Source organism: Triticum dicoccoides, chromosome 4B (assembly GCF_002162155.2).
Source record: "Triticum dicoccoides isolate Atlit2015 ecotype Zavitan chromosome 4B, WEW_v2.0, whole genome shotgun sequence".
Lineage (NCBI taxonomy): Eukaryota > Viridiplantae > Streptophyta > Magnoliopsida > Poales > Poaceae > Triticum > Triticum dicoccoides.
This window is the reverse complement of record NC_041387.1, coordinates 51,141,221-51,162,985: the sequence shown is the minus strand read 5'-3', so window position 1 is coordinate 51,162,985 and position 21,765 is coordinate 51,141,221. Positions and strand designations below refer to the sequence as shown.

At 42.4% G+C, this 21,765-nt stretch overlaps 1 protein-coding gene across 1 annotated transcript; it reads left to right on the top strand.

Moving 5' to 3' along the window:
• The first annotated feature begins 17,016 nt into the window (after positions 1-17,016).
• Positions 17,017-21,040, top strand: LOC119292492. The gene is made up of 3 exons (XM_037571316.1): positions 17,017-18,056; positions 19,851-19,992; positions 20,915-21,040. The coding sequence occupies exons 1-3, from the start codon at positions 17,017-17,019 to the stop codon at positions 21,038-21,040; spliced, it is 1,308 nt and encodes a 435-aa protein (XP_037427213.1).
• Positions 21,041-21,765: the final 725 nt, after the last annotated feature.

Here is a 21,765-nt window from a genome sequence, read left to right as displayed (position 1 = left end):
GGAAAAGTGTGCCAACCCCTATGCATAAGTTCACAAGGCCAACCCCAAAACGTACATCTAGTAGATCATGTGATATCCCATTATCACCACAGATAAGCACATGCAAGACATACATCAAGTGTTCTCAAATACTTAAAGACTCAATCCGATAAGATAACTTCAAAGGAAAAACTCAATCCATTACAAGATAGTAGAGGGGGAGAAACATCATGAGATCCAACTATAGTAGCAAAGCTCGCTGTACATCAAGATCATGCCAAATCAAGAACACGAGAGAGAGAGAGAGGGAGAGAGAGAGAGATATCAAACACATAGCTACTGGTATATACCCTCAGCCCCGAGGGTGAACTACTCCCTCCTCATCATGGAGAGAGCCGGGATGATGAAGATGTCCATCTGTGATGAATTCCCCCTCCGGATGGGTGCCAGAACGGGATCCCGAGAGGTTTTTGGTGGCTACAGAGGATTGCGGTGGTGGAACTCCCGATCTAGGTTATGTTTCGGGGTTTTCTGTATTTATAGGAGGTTTGGGCGTCGAGAACAAGTCAGGAGGACCCACGGGGTGTCCACGAGGCACAGGGGCACGCCCTAGGGGGGCGCCCTCCACCCTCGTGGGCCCCATGGGACTCCTCTCCGATAACTTTTTGTTCCAGTATTTTTTATATTTTCCAGAAAAAATCTCCGTGATTTCCAGCGCATTTCGACAACTTTTATTTCTGCACAAAAAAAAACACCACGGTAGTTCTGCTGAAAACATCATCAGTCCGGGTTAGTTCTAACCAAATCATACCAAAATCATGTAGGAATATTATAAACATGGCATGAATACATCAAAAATTATAGATACGTTGGAGACATATCAGCATCCCCAAGCTTAATTCCTGCTTGCGCTCGAGTAGGTAAATGATAAAAAAAGAATTTTTGATGTGGAATGCTACCTAAAATATTTATCAATATAATCTTCTCTATTGTGGGAAGAATATTCAGATCCATATGATTGAAAACAAAAGTTTAATATTGACATAAAAATAATAATACTTCAAGCATACTAACAAAGCAATCATGTCTTCTCAAAATAACATGGCCAAAGAAAGCTATCCCTACAAAATCATATAGTTTGGCTATGCTCTATCTTCATCAGACAAAATATTTAAATCATTCACAACCCTGATGACAAGCCAAGCAATTGTTTCATACTTTTGATGTTCTCAAACTTTTTCAATCTTCATGCAATACATAAGAGTGAGCCATGGATATAGCACTCTAGGTGGAATAGAGTGGTGGTTGTGGAGAAGAAAAAAATGATAAGATAGTCTCACATCAACTAGGCGTATCAACGGGCTATGGAGATGCCCATCAATAGATATCAATATGAGTGAGTAGGGATTTCCATGCAACGGATGCACAAGAGCTATAAGTTTATGAAAGCTCAACAAAAGAAACTAAGTGGGTGTGCATCCAACTCGCTTGCTCACGAAGACCTAGGGCAATTTGAGGAAGCCCATCATTGGAATATACAAGCCAAGTTCTAAAATGAAAAATCCCCACTAGTATATGAAAGTGACAACATAGGAGACTCTCTATCATGAAGATCATGGTGCTACTTTGAAGCACAAGTGTGGTAAAAGGATAGTAGCATTGCCCCTTCTCTCCTTTTCTCTCATTTTTTTTGTTTTTTTGGTGGGCTTCTTTGGCCTCTCTTTTTATTTGGGCTTCTTTGGCCTCTTTTATTTTTTTTAAAGTCTAAAGACTCATCCCGACTTGTGGGGGAATCATAGTCTCCATCATGCTTTCCTCACTGAGACAATGCTCTAATAATGAAGATCATCACACTTTTATTTACTTACAACTCAAGAATTACAACTCAATACTTAGAACAAAATGTGACTCTATGTGAATGCCTCCGGCAGTGTACCAGGGTGTGAAATGAATCAAGAGTGACATGTATGAAAGAATTATGAACGGTGGCTTTGCCACAAATACAATGTCAACCACATGATCATGCAAAGCAATATGACAATGATGGAGCGTGTCATAATAAACGGAACGGTGGAAAGTTGCAAGGCAATATATCTCGGAATGGCTAGGGAAATGCCATAATAGGTAGGTATGGTGGCTGTTTTGAGGAATGTATATGGTGGGTGTATGGTACCGGCGAAAGCTGCGCGGTACTAGAGAGGCTAGCAATGGTTGAAGGGTGAGAGTGCGTATAATCCATGTACTCAACATTAGTCATAAAGAACTCACATACTTATTACAAAAATTTATTAGTTATCAAAATGAAGTACTACACGCATGCTCCTAGGGGGATAGATTGGTAGGAAATTACCATCACTCGTCCCCGACCGCCACTCATAAGGAAGACAATCAATAAATAAATCATGCTCCAACTTCATCACATAACGGTTCACCATACGTGCATGCTACGGGAATCACAAACTTTAACACAAGTATCTCACAAATTCACAACTACTCTACTAGAATGACTCTAATATCACCATCTTCATATCTCAAAACAATCATAAAAAATCAAACTTCTCATAGTATTCAATGCACTTTATATGAAAGTTTTTTATTATATCCCTCTTGGATGCCCATCATATTAGGACTAATTTATAACATAAGAAAATTACCATGTTGTTCTAAAAGACTCTCAAAATAATATAAGTGAAGCATTAGATTTCAACAATTTCTTCAAAATAAAACCACCATCGTGCTCTAAAAGATATAAGTGAAGCACTAGAGCAAATGACAAACTACTCCAAAAGATATAAGTGAAGATCAATGAGTAGTTGAATAATTATGTAACTATATGAAGACTCTCTAACATTTAATAATTTAAGAACTTGGGATATTATTAAAACAGCAAGAAAAACAAAATAAAATAAAATGACGCTCCAAGCAAAACACATATCATGTGGTGAATAAAAATATAGCTCCAAGTAAAGTTACCGATGAACGAAGACGAAAGAGGGGATGCCTTCCGGGGCATCCCCAATCTTAGGCTCTTGGTTGTCCTTGAATATTACCTTGGGGTGCCTTGGCATCCCCAAGCTTAGGCTCTTGACACCCCTTATTCTATAGTCCATCGAATCTTTACCCAAAACTTGAAAACTTCACAACAAAAAACTCTACAGAAAACTTGTAAGCTCCGTTAGTATAAGAAAATAAATCACCACTTTTGGTACTGTTGTGAACTCATTATAAATTCATATTTTGTGTAATATCTACTGTATTCCAACTTCTATATGGTTCATACCCTCTGATACTACTCATAAATTCATCAAAATAAGCAAACACCACATACAAAACAGAATCTGTCAAAAACAGAACAGTCTGTAATAATCTGTAACTCTAGAATACTTATGTAACTCAAAAAATTCTGAAATAAATTGGTGGACGTGAGGAATTTGTATGTTAATCTTCTTCAAAAGGAATCAACTCAAAGTCACTCTTCTGTAAAAAATGACAGCTAATCTCGTGAGCGAAAAGTTTCTGTTTTTTACAGCAAGATCACATTAACTTTCACCCAAGTCTTCTCAAAGGTTCTACTTGGCACTTTATTGAAAAAAAGCTATAAAACATGATTACTAAAGTAGTTTAATCATGTGTACAAACAAAAACAGTAGGGGTAAATGTTGGGTTGTCTCCCAACAAGCGCTTTTCTTTAATGCCTTTCTAGCTAGGCTTGATGATGACAATGATGCTCACATAAAAGATAAGAATTGAAACATAACGGGAGCATCATGAAGCATATGACTAGCACATTTAAGTCCAATACAATTCCTATGCATAGGGATTTTGTGAGCAAACAACTTATGGGAACAATAATCAACTAGCATAGGAAAGCAAAACAAGCATAGCTTCAAGATTTTCAACACGTACAAAGGAAACTTGATATTATGGCAATTCCTACAAGCGTATACTCCTCCCTCATAATAATTTTCAGTAGCATCATGAATTAATTCAACAATATAACCAGCACATAAAGCATTATTTTCATGATACATAAGCATAGAAATTTTTATTACTCTCCACATAAGCAAAATTATTCTCACGAATAGTAGTGGGAGCAAATTCAACAAAATAACTATCATGTGAGGCATAATCCAATTGAAAATTAAAATCAAGATGACAAGTTTCATGGTTACCATTACTATTTAAAGCATAAATTTCATCACAATAATAATCATAGATAGGAGGCATGCCATCATCATAATATGTTTTCTCAGCAAAACTTGGGGGACTAAAAATATCATCTTCATCAAACATAGCTTCCCCAAGATTGTGGCTTTGCATATCATTAGCATCATGGATATTCAAGGAATTCACACTAACAACATTGCAATCATGCTCATCATTCAAATATTTAGTGCCAAATATTTTAATGCATTCTTCTTCTAGCACTTGGGCACAATTTTCCTTTCCATCATTTTCACGAAAGACATTAAAAAGATGTAGCATATGAGGCACCCTCAATTCCATTTTTTGTAGTTTTCTTTTATAGACTAAACTAGTGATAAAACAATAAACTAAATGATTCGATTGCAAGATCTAAAGATATACCTTCAAGCACTAACCTCCCCAGCAACGGCGCCAGAAAAGAGCTTAGTTGACGGGGTGTTAGTGCCGCTTACCTAGCCTCCCCGGCAACGGCGCCAGAAAAGAGCTTGATGTCTACTATGCAACCTTCTTCTTGTAGATGTTGTAGGATAGTAGCAGAGGTTTGTAGGATAGTAGCAAATTTCCCACAAGTGGATGACCTAAGGTTTATCAATCCGTAGGAGACGTAGGATGAAGATGGTCTCTCTCAAGCAACCCTACAACCAAATAAAAAAGAGTCTCGTGTGTCCCCAACACACCCAATACAATGGTAAATTATATAGGTGCACTAGTTCGGCGAAGAGATGGTGATACAAGTGCAATATGGATGGTAGATATGGGTTTTTGTAATCTGAAAATATAAAAACTGCAAGGTAACTAATGATAAAAGTGAGCGTAAACGGTATTGCAATGGTAGAAAACAAGGCCTAGGGTTCATAATTTCACTAGTGCAAGTTCTCTCAACAATAATAACATAACTGGATCATATAACTATCCCTCAACATGCAATAAAGAGTCACTCCAAAGTCACAAATAGAGGAGAACAAACAAAGAGATTATTGTAGTGTACGAAACCACCTCAAAGTTATTCTTTCCGATCAATCTATTGTGCTATTCCTATAAGTGTCACAAACAGCCCTAGAGTTCGTAGTAAAATAACACATTAAGACACAAATCAAACAAAACCCTAATGTCACCTAGATACTCTAATGTCACCTCAAGTATCCGTGGGTATGATTATACGATATGCATCACACAATCTCAGATTCATCTATTCAACCAACACAAGGAACTTCAAAGAGTGCCCCAAAGTTTCTACCCGAGAGTCAAGACGAAAACGTGTGCCAACCCCTATGCATAAGTTCACAAGGTCACAGAACCTGAAAGTTGATCACCAAAACATACATCTAGCTAGTAGATCACGTGATATCCCATTGTCACCACAGATAAGCACATGCAAGACATACATCAAGTGTTCTCAAATCCTTAAAGACTCAATCTGATAAGATAACTTCAATGGGAAAACTCAATCCATTACAAGAGAGTAGAGGGGGAGAAACATCATAAGATCCAAATATAGTAGCAAAGCTCGCGGTATATCAAGATCGTGGCAAATCAAGAACACGAGAGACAGAGAGATCAAACACATAGCTACTGGTACATACCCTCAGCCCCGAGGGTGAACTACTCCCTCCTCGTCATGGAGAGCACTGAGATGATGAAGATGGCAACCAGTGATGAATTCCCCCTCCGGCAGGGTGCCAGAACGGGCTCCTGAGAGGTTTTTGGTGGCTACAGAGGCTTGCGACGGCGGAACTCCCGATCTAGGTTATGTTTCGGGGTTTTTTGTATTTATAGGAGGGTTTGGCGTCGAAAACAAGTTAGAAGAACCCATGGGGTGTCAACAAGGCGCAGTGGCGCGCCCTAGTGGGGGGCTTCCTCCACCCTCGTGGGCCCCACAGGACTCCTCTCCGATAACTTTTTGTTCCAGTATTTTTTATATTTTCCAGAAAAAATCTCCGTTGATTTTCAGCGCATTCCGAGAACTTTTATTTCTGCACAAAAACAACACCACGGTAGTTCTATTGAAAACAGCGTCAGTCCGGGTTAGTTCTAACCAAATCATACCAAAAGCATGTCGAAATATTATAAACATGGCATGAATACATAAAAAATTATAGATACGTTGGAGACGTATCAAGATGCACCTTTGGAGAACTTCGGTAGTGCTTTTCTTGTACAGTTCACCTTCGTGAACTTCGTAGGATTTAGAACGCCGAACTATGCGACGACCCTCATTGTGATTGTCTGGAAGCTCCTGCATATTAAGGTAGGCCAGGAAAGGTTTGGTCCATGGAGCAATAATTGCCATGATCTCATGAGCAGAGGGTGTTATTTTGGCATCCGAACCCCTGATTATATCTGTATTATGCTCGGCTGCTGGGGGCAAGACCACGTCCGTACTAGCGTCTCCGCTCTCCCCGTGCCATACCACGGATGGCTTAAAGAGCCTTCCTACAAAGGTATTAGACAAGACGGGGTTGTGCTTGGCGCCCATGCAAGCGAGGATGTTGGCTGCCTGGTTACTGTCTCAAGCGACATGATGAAATTCAAGCCCCTCAAAGCGAGCCGATATTTTTAATACTGCGTTTCCATATGCCGCCATTTTTGGATCTTTTGCATCAAACTCTCTGTTTACCTGAGATATTGCGAGGTCTGAGTCGCCCTCGCACCTCTAGGCACTGTATACCCATGGAGACAGCCATGCGGAGACCATGTAAAAGTGCCTCGTATTCGGCTGCATTATTGGAGTCTGTATGCATGATTTGCAACACGTAGCGCACTGTGTCCCCCGTAGGGGATGTCAAGATGACGCCAGCCCCCAGTCCAACTAGCATTTTAGAGCCGTCGAAGTACATTTTCTAGTTGGAGTATGAATTGTACTCTTTAGGGAGCTCGGCTTTCGTCCACTTGGCGACGAAGTCGGACAACACGTGAGATTTAATAGCTCGGCATGGCTTGTATATTATTTCAAACGGTAAGAGATCAATGGCCCATTTAGCTATGCGGCTAGTGGCATCCCTGTTATTGATAATGTCGTTAAGTGGTACTTCAGACACTCTTGAAAATAGTGTCGGAGTTTTCGGGATGCCATAAAGACCGTGTAAGCTATCTTTTGTTAGTGAGGGTATCGGGATTTGCATGGTGTGAGGTCCTCCTATACGTAATAGACTGGCTTTCAGATGGGGAATTTATGTTCCTCCTCCCCTTGCTCGACAACGAGTACAACGCTTACTACCTGGTGAGTTGCTGAGATATAAAGCAACATAGGGTCGCCAACACTTGGGGCACCGAGGCTTGGGTTGCCTGCTAGTAAGGTTTTTATTTCTTCCAATCCGTCTGTGGCTGTTTCCGTCCATTCGAAGTTGTCGGTGCATCTAAGCAGTCTATAAAGTGGGAAAGCCTTTTCTCCTAATCTAGAGATATAGTGGCTCAAAGATGCCACGCACCCTGCTAGCTTTTGGACCTGCTTTAGGTCTGTTGGTGTAGCTAGTTGCAACAAGGCTCGGATCTTAGTTGGATTTGCTTTGATTCCTCTATGGGAAACAATGAGCCCTAGTAGCTTTCCGGCTGGGACACCGAAGACGCATTTTTTTATTGAGCCTTATATCGTATGTTTGGAGGTTGTCAAAGGTGAGGCGAAGATCGTCCACCACTGATTCGACGTGTTTGGTTTTGATGACCACGTCGTCCACATATGCTTCAACTATCTTGCCAATTTGTTTTTCCAAGCATGTTTGAATCATGCGTTGGTAAGTCGCACCAGCGTTTTTAAGCCCAAAAGGCATAGTGTTGAAACAGAAAGGACCATATGGGGTGATGAACACTGTTGCGGCTTGGTCGGACTCCTTCATTTTATTCTAATGGTATCCGGAGTAAGCATCGAGGAAACACAATGAGTCGTGTCCTGCGGTCCCATCGATGATTTGGTCAATGCAGGGCAACGAGAAATGATCTTTAGGGCAAGCCTTATTGAGGTCTTTGAAATCGACACAAAGGCGCCAAGATTTGTCCTTCTTTGGCACCATGACCAAGTTGGCTAGCCAATCTGGGTGTTTGCTTTGTATGATCCTCCCCCATAGCTTGTCGTTTGGGTTCGTAAAATCACCACAACATTTGCTTGACTAGTTTGAACCCTTTAATTATGTTGAGGCTGTGTTCAGCCAGTCTGTGTGGGATCCCGGGCATGTCCGAAGGGTGCCAGGCGAAGATATCCCAATTTTCACGCAGGAACGCGTGTAAGGTGGCGTCTACCGCCGGATCTAGCTGTGCTCCAATGGACGATGTTTTATTGGGTTCCGTCGGGTGCACTTAAAATTTAACTATTTCGTCTGCTGGCTTGAAAGAGGTGGATTTAGGTGTCTTATCGAGAATCACATCATCCTTGTCCACCGTGGATTGTAGGGTGGTTAGTTCTTTGGCCGCTAAGGCTTTGGATAGTGCCTCAAGGGCCAAGGATGCGGTTTTGTTTTTGGCACGGAGTGCTTTATCTGGGTCACTTGAAATTGTTATTATTCCATTGGGCCCTGGCATTTTAAGCTTCATGTACCCGTAATGGGGTATAGCTTGGAAGTGTGAGAAAGCATCCCGCCCAGGAATGGCGCGATATCCGCTATTGAAGGGAACCACGTGGAAGAGCAACTCTTCGAACGTGTAACTTTTAGGCATGCCAAATACTATATCCAATTGAATTCTCCCAGAGCATCGTGCTTCTCAACTGGGGATGATGCCTCGAAAGGTGGTACTGCTTTGCTCGATGCGTGTTCTATCAACATGCATTTTGTCGAACGTGTCCTCGTAGATGAGGTTAAGCCCACTGCCGCCATCCATGAGCACTTTGGTGAGTCGAAAGCCGTCCACATTGGGGTTTAGAACTAAAGCAGCGGGTGCTCGGATTGATCGGGCCCTTGGTTCGTCATCAGCGATGAAGGTTATTGATACGTCCATTTTGTATCATGCTTTTATATTGATATTTATTGCATTATGGGCTGTTACTACATGTTATATCACAATAATTATGCCTTTTCTCTCTTATTTTATAAGGTTTACATGAAGAGGGAGAATGCCGGCAGCTGGAATTCTGGACTGGAAAAGAAGCAAATATTAGAGACCTATTCTACACAACTCCAAAAGTCCTAAAACTTCACGGAGATCAGTTTTGGAATATATAAAAAACTATTGGGCGAAAAAAGCATGAGAGGGGGCCATCAGCCAGCCACAAGGGTGGAGGGTGCACCCTACCCCCTCGGCACGCCCCCTATCTTGTGGGCCCCCTGGAAGGCCCCCGACGCCCATCTTCTACTATATGGTGTCTTTTGCCCTGGAAAAAATAAGAGAGACGCTTTCGGGACGAAGCACCACCGTCTCGAGGCGGAACCTGGGCAGGACCAATGTAGGGCTCCGGCGGAGCTGTTCTGCGAGAAAACATCCCTCTGGGAGGGGGAAATCATCGCCATCGTCATCATCATCGATCTTCTCATGGAGAGGGGGTCAATCTCCATCAACATCTTCACTAGAACCATCTCCTCTCAAACCCTAGTTCATCTATTGTATCCGATCTTTGTCTCAAAACCTCAGATTGGCACCTGTGGGTTGCTAGTAGTGTTGATTACTCCTTGTAGTTGATGCTAGTTGGTTTATTCGATGGAAGATCATATGTTCAGATCCTTAATGCTTATTAATACCCCTCTGATTATGAACATGAATATGCTTCGTGAGTAGTTACATTTGTTCCTGAGGACATGGGAGAAGTCTTGTTATAAGTAATCATGTGGATTTGATATTTGTTCGATATTTTGATGAGATGCACGTTGTCTCTCCTCTGGTGGTGTTATGTGAATGTCGACTACATGACACTTCACCAAGATTTCGGCCTAGGGGAAGGCATTGGGAAGTAATAAGTAGATGATGGGTTGCTAGAGTGACAGAAGCTTAAACCCTAGTTTATGCGTTGCTTCGTAAGGGGCAGATTTGGATCCATATGTTTGATGCTATGGTTAGGTTTACCTTAATTCTTCTTTCGTAGTTGCGGATGCTTGCAAGAGGGGTTAATCATAAGTGGGAGGCTTGTCCAAGGAAGGACAACAACCAAGAACCGGTCCACCCGCATATCAAATTATCAAACTAACAAACGTGAATCATATGAGCATGATGAAAACTAGCCTGACAGTAATTCCCATGTGTCCTAGGAAGCGCTTTGCCTTATATAAGAGTTTGTCCAGGCTTGTCCTTTGCTACAAAAAGGATTGTGCCACCTTGCTGCACCTTGTTTACTTTTGTTACTTATTACCCGTTACGAATTATCTTATCACAAAACTATCTTTCACCGATAATTTATGTGCTTGCAGAGAATACCTTGCTGAAAACTGCTGAAAGTGCAACTAATCCCTGGGTGGTTTTGGTAATTCTTAATAACATATAGCTCATTGAACTAATAATCTTTCAAGATGTTAATTTCAGAAAGTTCAATGATTGGCATGACATGGACTAGAGATGTGGACCCCTCAAAATGCTAAGGACACATATTGGCAAAAGCTCAAGACTCTACATTTTCATTTTAGTGATCCAAGATCACATTGAGTACATAGGAAAAGCCAATACTATTAAAAGGGGATGAGGTGTTGCTTAATGGCTTACTTGCTCAAAATTCTTCTTAATATGCTCTAAAAGCCCTCAACCACTTTCTCATTTCCACATATGTCCTAAACCTAAAAGTCAAACTCGGCCCCACTGAGTTCATTTGACATAGCCACTGCCATAAACCCTAATCAGTTCGATCTCACCGATAGGGATCTCGGTCTCATCGAGATGGGATTGCAAACTCTATGTTTCCCTTCGTAACATTTCCGTCTAACCGAAATGAGCAATCAGTCCCACTGTGTTCGCAATGCAAAATCTTTGTTTCCTTTTCGTAACGTGTCGGTCTCACCAAAATGAGCGATCGGTCCCACCGAGTTTGCCGGACCAACTCTCTGGTTGCCTAGTACTGAAATCTGTCCCATCGAGTTCATGTGATCGGTCTCACCGAGATCAAGTTATGCCCTAACCCTAGCACATCGGTCCCACCAAATTGGTGTTGTTGGTCCCACCGAAAAGCCTAACATTCACATTTTGAACTGAATCGGTCTGACGACTTTCACTATTCGGTCTCACCAAGTTTGGGAATTTGTGTGTAACAGTTAGATTTTGTGTGGAAGCTATATATACCCCTCCACCCATTCTCCCTTTGTGGGGAGAGCTATCAGAACGTGCCTACACTTCCACTACTCATTTTCTGAGAGAGAACCACCTACTCATGTGTTGAGACCAAGACATTCCAATCCAACCACAAGAATCTTGATCTCTAGCCTTCCCCAAGTTCCTTTCCACTCAATTCTTCTTTACACCATATCCAAATATGTGTGAGAGAGAGAGAGTTGAGTGTTGGGGAGACTATCATTTGAAGCACAAGGGCAAGATGTTCATCATCAACACACCATCTATTACCTTTTGGAGAGTGGTGTCTCCTAGATTGGTTAGGTGTCACTTCGGAGCCTCCATCAACATTGTGAGTTGAACCAAGGAGTTTGTAAGGGCAAGGAGATTTCCTACTTTGTGAAGATCTACCCAAGTGAAGCAAGTCCTTCGTGGGCGATGGCCATGGTGGGATAGACAAGGTTGCTTCTTCGTGGACCCTTCATGGGTGGAGCCCTCCGTGGACTCTCTTAGTCGTTACCCTTCGTGGGTTGAAGTCTCCATCAACGTGGATGTATGAGAGCACCACCTATCGGAACCACGCCAAAAATCTCCGTGTCCACATTGCGTTTGCTCCCTCCAAAGTCCTCCCCTTTACCTTCATATGCAATGATTTACATTCCGCTACTATACTCTTAGAATTCCATGTGTAGGTTGATTGCTTGACTAGTGCTAAGTTGCTAAAATCTGCCAAGACTTAAAATTGGGAAAATGCTAGATTTTTATTTGGTCAAGTAGTCTAATCACCCCCCTCTAGACATACTTTCGATCCTACTAGTGGTATTAGAGCTTTGGTCTCCATTTTCCTTGATTACCATAGCTTTGGTGATCATAGCCTTGGTTTCACAACCTAGGAGAGTATGACGTATAGCGAGGGAATTTTCCATAGCTTTGATGGTACTAATTTTGCTAGTTGGAAGCATAAGATGAAAATGCATATTATTGGACATAACCCCGCCGTTTGGGCCATTGTGTGTATTGGCTTGCAAGGTGAATTCTTTGATGGGAGAGAACCAAATCATGAAGCTACCGCGGAAGAATTGAAGATGTTGCAATACAATGCTCAAGCTTGCGATATCCTCTTCAACAGATTGTGCCCCGAAGAATTCAACAAAATCAACCGTCTTGAGAATGCAAAGGAAATTTGGGATACTTTGATTAATATGCACGAAGGTACCGACTCCAGCAAGGAATCCAAGTTGGATGTGCTTCAAAGTCAGTTTGACAAGTTCAAAATGAAGGATGGTGAAGGTGTCGCTGAAATGTACTCTAGGCTTGCTCTCATCACAAATGAGATTGCCGGCTTAGGAAGTGAAGAGATGACCGACAAATTCATCATCAAGAAGATCCTAAGATCCTAAGATCCTAAGAGATGATACCGTGTGCACTTTGATCCAAATGATGCCAAATTACAAAGATCTCAAGCCAACCGAAGTCACTGGAAGAATTGTTTCACAACAAGTCTAGTGGTGCTTACAAAGCCTCATGTGATGCTCCTACATCATCAAGTGAGAAACAAGCCTTCAATGAAGAATTGAGCTTAATGGTGAAGAACATCAACAAGTTCTACAAAAGTAGAACCAAGGAAATGAGTTCCAAGTCAAGGTCCTACAATGACAAAAGATCTTCTAGTCGTGAGTGAAATCGCTACAATTGTGGAAGGCCTGGACACTATTCCAATGAGTGTACATATCCCTCCAAAAGAAGAGAAGACTCACCAAAAAGGAGATGCAAAAGGGAAGAATCACCTCCAAGAGAGAGAAGGAGTAGAGATGATCGGTATGAACGAAGAACCTCTCGCAGAAGCAAGGATTCAGGAAGGAAGGACAAGTCATCAAGGAGCTACACAAAACAAAGACATCAAGCTCATGTTGGTGAATGGGTATCTCGTTCCGACTCCAACCACCACTCTGAGAGAAGTTATCAGTCCGACTCTGAATATACTCAAGATGAAGGTGTTGCCGGCCTTGCTCTTGTGTCAACCAACTCTTATGACATATTTGAGTCACCAAATGAAGGAATTGGAAGATGCTTCATGGCTAAAGGCCCCAAGGTATAACACCCCGAGTATTTTGATTTCAATAGTGATGAAGATGACTTGCTAGGTGATGATGATTTACTTGTTGACAATGCTAGTGACAAAAACTATGATGAAATTGCTATTAATCATGCTAATCAAGATGAAACGAATGACAATGATAAGAAGGAGATTGATCGTCTAACTAAAGAACTAAACACTCTTAGGTTAGCTCATGAAACTACTTCAGAAGTTCATCAAGAACTTTTAAAAACTCATGAGAAGCTACGCTTCGAGAAGCTCAACCTAGAGCAAGAACATGGGTTCTTAAAAGCCATCAATGATGATCTTTGGAAGAAAAGTTCTTCTTACATTGACAAGCGTTTGCTCTTGTCTACTTACATGCCACAAGTAAAATCTAGCAACAAGAGTAAGAAAGATTCTTCTTCTAGTAGTAATAATAATCATGCTAAATCCAATATTGTTGCTTCTAGTAGTTATCTTGATTCCACTAACGATTCTCTTAGCCAAGTTACACTTGAGCAAGAAAATAGCTTAATGAAGGGAATTATATAGAAAGGTGTTTACAAGAGCCTTGCCGGAAGTAAACAATTTGAGGAAATTGTACGCAAGCAAGGAAGGCACCGGAAGAATCAAGGTGTTGGTTTTGAATGAAAGTTCAATGCCAATGGAGTTGAGTGGGAAGAGGATCAATACGCTAAGACGAAGTTTTTTCCTCAACAAGAGAAGTATGGTCCTACTTCCTTCAAGGGGACAAAAGCTCAAGATGATATTCCACCACAAGACCACAAGCTAAAAGGCAAGGACAAGCTTCAAGAGGAGATTGATGCATTTGAAGAAGCTCCAAAGACCTTGGTTAAGTGGGTTCCCAAGTCTACATCAAGTTCTACTTCATCAAGTATGACTACAACCCCTAGGATTCCCATCAAGTTGATGTGGATCCCGAAGAAGAAGAATTAGAGAGTTCTTGAGGGTGACTCCACCAACATGATTCACTCATATTCATTTTGGCAAGGACAAGTGCAAACAACTTCCACATCTTGCACTAGTTCAAGGAGTCACAAACCCTCTTGTTGGTAAGACAAGGGACAATGTAATCTAATGCTTTCATGGACATCATCTTGTGTGTACTTCACTCTATGTCTATGGATATCCTTGCTTGTTCCTTGTGGGACTAACCCATGTAGGTATTGAAAGTGCAAATCACTCCAATGGATTGCTCCAAATGATCTACATCAATGATGAGCATCCACATGTTCAACACCTACATCGACAAAACCCAAGGTTAGTTCATCCCTCTAAGGGGGGATATCACATCTAGGGGAGCTTTACTCTAATAATTGGGCTAAAGCAACTCTAATGGTGTGAACACAACAATGCTTTATGTAAAAGTGGTAACCCCACTTGTGCTTAAACGATGAGTATGACGTTTGATCAAATGTTCTCATTTGACTCCTAAGTCAATATACTCATATATAGATGACCTAGTCATCGCCAATTGCTTGATAGATGCTAGAGTGATTGTGCATGCTTTGCCACATATTTCATTTGCCATTTTATTGTGAGAGCATGTTGATTGCATATTTTTCTCATTCGAGGACATCCATTTGTTGCTTTGATTGTTTGGCTCTTTTTCTTTTGCCAAATGGATGGACAAGAATGCCAAAGAACTCCCTCTAGCTATCTATGCTTTTCTTGTCTCAAACTCTATTCATGCTACATCATAAAGTTTGATCAAGTCAGATTCGAACCCTTTGGGCGAGGAGCACTCAGAGTCACCGATTCGTCATAGACTTAGACATCCAAAACCTCTCTATGCATTTTGATCTGATCGATTCATTCCTTTCAGTCATACCGAGTTCATTGAGTTGATCTAGGTTTTTAATCTCAGTCCAACCGATTTGAACAATTTGGCCACACCGAGTTGCAGTAACCACTTGCGATTCTGCATCTCGGTGCCACTGAGTCGTTCCACTCGGTCACACCGACAGGGTCAGGATATATATAGCACGGGTCAATTTTGGGAAAATCCTCCTAAAACCCTTCGCCCGTGCGTATCCTGCTCTGCCGACTCAGGTCTCCGGATTGTCTCCTTGTTGCTAGCGACCTCCTGCCGCTGGTCTCTGTCGCTGTCAATGGAAATCTCCACCACTGTTGTCGCCGTAGCGAGCTCATCACCAAATTAGGGTATGAGTTTGATCCTTTGTGCTTTCTTACTCCGATTCTTAGCACAAAGACAATGCCATGATTCTTGACAAGTTTAAGATTATCCTATCCAGCAAAAGCTTCCTTTAGTTTAGATTTGATTCGAAAATTTAGGGTTAGGTTTCCCCGAACTCATCTCAAACCGACCGAGTTGTAGAAAACCGGTTTGACCGATTTGGCTTAGGCCATTGCACTTGTGATTTTTGGTCTGACCGAAATTTACAAATCGGTGTGATCGAGTTCAGAACTTTGTGAAACCCTAGCAATATAGGTGTCACCGAACTGTGCCTCGGGATGACGAGATCACCAGTTTAGACACAGAATGTTGCTTTGGTGTCACCGAGTTCAACAAATCGATAGCTCCAAAATGCTTTCTGTAGAAAACTAAAACTAAGTTTTTGACTAAATCGTTTTGCAAAAACTCTACACTTTGTGATGCTCATCCTCTCTACCTCATCTATATCTATTCACAGGGCCAACTTGTAGTGTCAGGTATGTAAGATCAAAGTCACAGCCAGAACAAGTCTGTGTAACAAGTCAACATGGGTGAGGGCACTAGTCCCTCTGACAGCTATGAGGATGGGAGCAGAAGTACTCCTAGCAACTTGCCTAAGGCTCCTACTAGGCAGAGGAGGAAAAGAAACTCAGATTCTGAGGATGAAGATTATGTTGCTGCTTAGGAGGAGGTCATCTCCATAAAGAAAGTTGTCAAGAAAGAGTTTGGCACAACAGCTTCAACCAAGCCTGGTCTGCACAAGAAAGCTCCCGCTAAAAGAGTGCACATGTCCAAAGCGAGAGCCTCAACACAGGAAACCATTGATTATCCTCTTGAACCAGATGAGGCTGGTGAGGGCAAGAAGAGAAAGGAAAGGGTCAAGAAGACCATAGCCAGAGTAATTGGCAGATCCTCTATGAGAAGAGACCCAGCTGAGGATGAGGAAGAAGATGAAGAAGAAGATGCTGCACCAGCGACAAAGACTCATAAGCTGATGGGGGATGCCATCAAATCTGAGGCAGCTCCATCAAAGCCCAAGCCTGCCCCCAAAGCTACAGCTCAAGCCTCAAAGTATGCACCCAATACATCCACCAGGAATATACCTGCTGCAGAAAAGAACAAGGCCCCAATGCCTGAAATGGAAGAAGAAGAGGAAGCCCAAGTGCTTAGAAACTTGAAGCCAAAGATTCCTGATCATGATGATAATCATCTAGTGGCTGAAAACATGAAGGAGAGAAAGGATGCAGGTCTCATATTGTGGAGACTATCAGACCCTTATGCTGTGAGGAGAAGAACTAATGTGGACTACAGATTTCGCACTAAGGAATAGCAAGACTTCTATGAGACTGTGCTCCTGGATAAGAAACCCATAGTCAGTGATATGAGATGGGTCGATTGGTCATATATTGATGACAATGAAGATCACTTTCCTAGAGTACATGAGAGCTTCAGACTCGATGGAGTAGATACTTTTGTGGGTCAGAAATTGACCAAGTGGAATGATGAGCTTATCATGCAGTTCTATTCAACATCTCACTTCTACCCAAATTGGAAAATTGTTTGGATGTCTGAAGGTACTAGGTACCAAAATACTATTACTGAATGGGCCAAGCTTACCAATGCCCCTGAAGAAGCTAAGGATGATATTGATGTCTACGCCGAGCGCAATAAAGATCACAACTCCATGGCCAACAAGTACAAGGAGATACCTGACAAGGCCTTGGAGAGAAACAAGCTAGGCTCAGTATACTTTCTGTTGTCTGGACTGGCCACCATGAACACCATTTTGAGGCATACCTTGTTGCCCAAATTAGGAGATCATAGGATGTTCAGAGGTCACTCCATCAACTTGCTTCAACTATTTTATTTGCCACAAAAATTCAAGGTGATGAGCTTGATAGTTGAAACCATCAAGAGAATAGCAGCAGACCAAATGAAATCATGTGGGTATGCTCCACACATTCAAATGCTCATCAACTCCAAGATGGGCAAAGGTGTGTATCTGTTGGATAAAGAGCACCTTCCCTTGAGACCTGATCATGAGGACAACTCGGTTGTTATGGATGCTTCAGATCCTACTTCAGTAGAGGCTCAGGAGAAGAGAGCAAAAGCAAAATCACAGAAGGCAACCAAGATGCCAAATGATGAAGAGGCATCTCAAGTTTTTCTCAAGTCCAAACAAGATCAACTTGGCTATCTCATTCAGGCTACTTTGAGGATTGAGAAAGGATTGGCCACCCTGACTCAGAATCAAGAGAGTCTTGAAAGAACTTTTGAGACAAAACTTCATGACTTGGATGTTAAGGTGACAGAGATTCAGACTTCTGTGGAGAAGAACCAAGAAGAGCTTGAGGATAGGAGTGACAAAACCACCACTGATGCTTATCAAAGGGTGCCCAAAAGACAGAGGACTGCAGCAGTGCCAGTGACAGACACTAGAGCTACAACTTCAGCTCCTGCAACCACAACTTCAGTTGCCCCTCCAGTTGCAACTCCACCAGCGCCTACAACTCAGAAGCATTTGTGGCAGGACTCCTCTCCATGCCACCTCCCAAAGATCAATCTTAGAGAGCCACATAGCACTATGCATTTTCAAGCTTTTTGGTAACTTTTTGCCAAAGGGGGAGAAAGTGTATAGATCATAGGCTGAGAGAGAGAGAGCTTCACTTCTTTTTGCCTCTTTTGCTACTTATTCACTACTTATTTGTCTGCTTGCTTGGATGATAGTTTGTGGTTATGTGTGTGAGATACTTGTATGGTCATGTGTTTGATCATATCATACTTAAAGGTTTGTGCTTGGATGATAATATTCTCTATCTCTTATGTATGATCATTCACACTTTGTCTTGGTGATGAGTGCATATTCCATATTATATCATTTCGAGTGCTCCACCAAGATGTATGTGACATTGAAGAGTAACCCATGATCCTAATTGATTGTGCATTTGCATTCAAAAGCAAATTTTAAATAATGCACAAATTTAGGGGGAGCTCTTGCTTATCACATACTTCTCAAAGTGATGATGTATTTCATTCTTATTATCATTTGTCGAAGCTTTGACTTATATGTTGTCATCAATTACCAAAAAGGGGGAGATTGAAAGTGCAACTAGTCCCTGGGTGGTTTTGGTAATTGTTAACCACATATAGCTCATTGAACTAATACTCTTTCAAGATGATCATTTCAGAAAGTTCAATGATTGGCATGGCAGGGACTAGAGATGTGGACCCCTCAAAATGCTAAGGACACATATTGGCAAAAGCTCAAGACTCTACATTTTCATTTTAGTGATCCAAGACCACATTGAGTCCATATGAAAAGCCAATACTATTAAAAGGGGATGAGGTGTTGCTTAATGGCTTACTTGCTCAAAATGCTTATTGATATGCTCCAAAAGCCCTCAACCACTTTCTCGTTTCCACATATGTCCAAAACCTAAAAGTCAAACTCGGCCCCACCTATTTGATCTATCCGGCGCCACTGAGTTCATTTGACATAGCCACTGTCATAAACCCTAATTAGTTCGGTCTCACCGATAGGGATCTCGATCTCACCGAGATGGGATTGCAAACTCTATGTTTCCCTTTCTAACATTTCAGTCTAACCGAAATGAGCGATCGGTCCCACCGAGTTCGCAATACAAACTCTCTGTTTCCTTTTCGTAACGTTTCGGTCTCACCGAAATGAGCGATCAGTCCCACCGAGTTTGCCTGACAACTCTCTGGTTGCCTATTACTCAAATCGGTCCCACCGAGTTCTTGTGATCGGTCTCACCGAGATCAAGTTATGCCCTAACCCTAGCACATCAGTCCCACCGAAAAGCATAATGTTCACATTTTGAACTGAATTAGTCTACCGAGTTTCACTATTCGGTCTCACCAAGTTTGGGAATTTGTGTGTAATGGTTAGATTTTCTATGGAGGCTATATATACCCCTCCACCCATTCTACATTTGTGGGGAGCGCCATCAGAACATGCCTACACTTCCACTACTCATTTTCTTAGAGATAACCACCTACTCATGTGTTGAGACCAAGACATTCCAATCCAACCACAAGAATCTTGATCTCTAGCCTTCCCCAGGTTGCTTTCCACTCAAATCATCTTTCCACCATATCCAAATCTGTGAGAGAGAGTTGAAGTTAGGGAGACTATTATTTGAAGCGCAAGAGCAAGGAGTTCATCATCAACACATCATCTATTACCTTTTGGAGAGTGGTGTCTCCTAGATTGGTTAGGTGTCACTTGGGAGCCTCCGTCAAGATTGTGGAGTTGAACCAAGGAGTTTGTAAGGGCAAGGAGACCGCCTACTTCGTGAAGATCTACCCAAGTGAGGCAAGTCCTTCATGGGCGATGGCCATGGTGGAATAGACAAGGTTGCTTCTTCGTGGGTGGAGCCCTCCGTGGACTCGAGCAACCGTTACCCTTCATGGGTTGAAGTCTCCATCAACGTGGACGTACGATATCACCACCTATCGAAACCATGCCAAAAATCTCTGTGTCTACATTGCGTTTGCTCCCTCCAAACTCCTACCCTTTACCTTCATATGCAATGATTTATATTCCGCTGCTATACTCTTAGAATTGCATGTGTAGGTTGATTGCTTGACTAGTGCTAAGTTGCTAAAATCTGCCAAGACTTAAAATTGGGAAAAGGCTAGATTTTTATTTGGTCAAGTAGTCTAATCACCCCACCTATAGACATACTTTCGATCCTACAACTGCTTGTCATTTCCTTCTGCTCCTTGTTGGGTTCGACACTCTTACTTATCGAAAGGACTGCGATAGATCCCCTATACTTGTGGGTTATCAGTTATTGCCGCGTCATTACATGGGCTTCTTGCGGTTACTTGGTGGACTTCGGCGACGTCGCAGAGTGCCCTTTTACGCCGGTGATTTGAAGAGAAAGTCTCAAAGACCGTGAGGACGTTAAAATTGTCCTCCTCTGGAGAATGTTTCTATGGAGTAGTGGTGGTAAGGATGGCCTCCCCACTTTTAGCTACCTGCCGGAGTACCCAACATGCTCGGAGCTTGTGAGTTGAGTCTGTGCTTGGAGTCGCATGTATTGGACAGGGCTTGTCGAGGAGTTCGTCAAGAACGGACTTGTATCCCGCAAAGGGTTAATTTTTTCTGCCAACGGACTTATGGTCGGATGCCTCGTAAGGGTGTATCTGTTTAGCCCATTAGTATACTGCTTAAAGGCATCGGGTTCCAGTTGGGGTTTCTGGGCCTTTAATGTGCTTTCCTTCGTGTAGTATTTTCGTACTACATGCGATAGTTCTGTGAAACTCTGTATGCGACGGTGGTCGAGGGCATTCCGAATTCCCTCATCGGTACAATTGCGATGAAAGACCAAGACTGCATCGTCGTCACAACAATCTTTAATCTTCTTTTTGACAAGTAGGAACTTGGCCCAAAAGTGATGGACCGTTTCCTGAGGTTGCTGTCGTACATACATCAGGTCATATATGTCCGAAGGGCCTGATTTACTTATAGAGTATTGATTGAGGTGGGTGGGTGGGCTAGAACTTGAATCCCGACCCAAATTTATGTCTGGAGCTTGCAAAATCTCCAAGATCACCAGTTCGGCTCCGGGAAGATCAAAGTGCTCCTCGAACCCTATTTCCAACCCTGAGTTCGGAGGACGCGGAGTCCCATCCAAAGGAAGGGTATCCGTCTCAAGGGGTTCAGAGACCCGAACATACCTGGTTTTTAATTTAGGGGAAGAAGCGTTTTCTGCTCCTTCCTCGACGACCGCTACCAGGTGAGTGATCGGCGGGAGATTGATTTCCCTCTAGTCAGGTTTAAGCCCGATCCGATCATAATTTGTTGAAAATCCCAGGGCCGCGATGTGATCTAGCAGCTCGTAAGGACGAGATGCCCGCCGGATCCATCTTTTCGGAGTATTCGAGACCGATGCGGGGGTCGTAGTTGGCGATTGTGGGGATGCTAGCATCTTAATGGCCATGCGAGCATCGACGGTGAAATCGCTGAGCCGGAGGATCTGTCCTAAAGTTAGGCTCCTTGCAGAGGTGATGTCATTGTTGATGACAAGGCGAGCCATAGATCGCATTTCGTGACCACACTGTGGAGCTCTTAATGAAAGCACCAACCTCGGTGTCAAACCGG

Coding starts and splice junctions, on each gene's coding strand:
- LOC119292492 (XM_037571316.1), top strand. CDS start 17,017: ATGAGATGGGTCGATTGGTCATATATTGATGACAATGAAGATCACTTT. Junction 18,057..19,850: donor AGACAGAGGACTGCAGCAGT/GCCAGTGACAGA, acceptor TACCTTTTGGAG/AGTGGTGTCTCCTAGATTGG. Junction 19,993..20,914: donor CAAGTCCTTCATGGGCGATG/GCCATGGTGGAA, acceptor TACATGCGATAG/TTCTGTGAAACTCTGTATGC.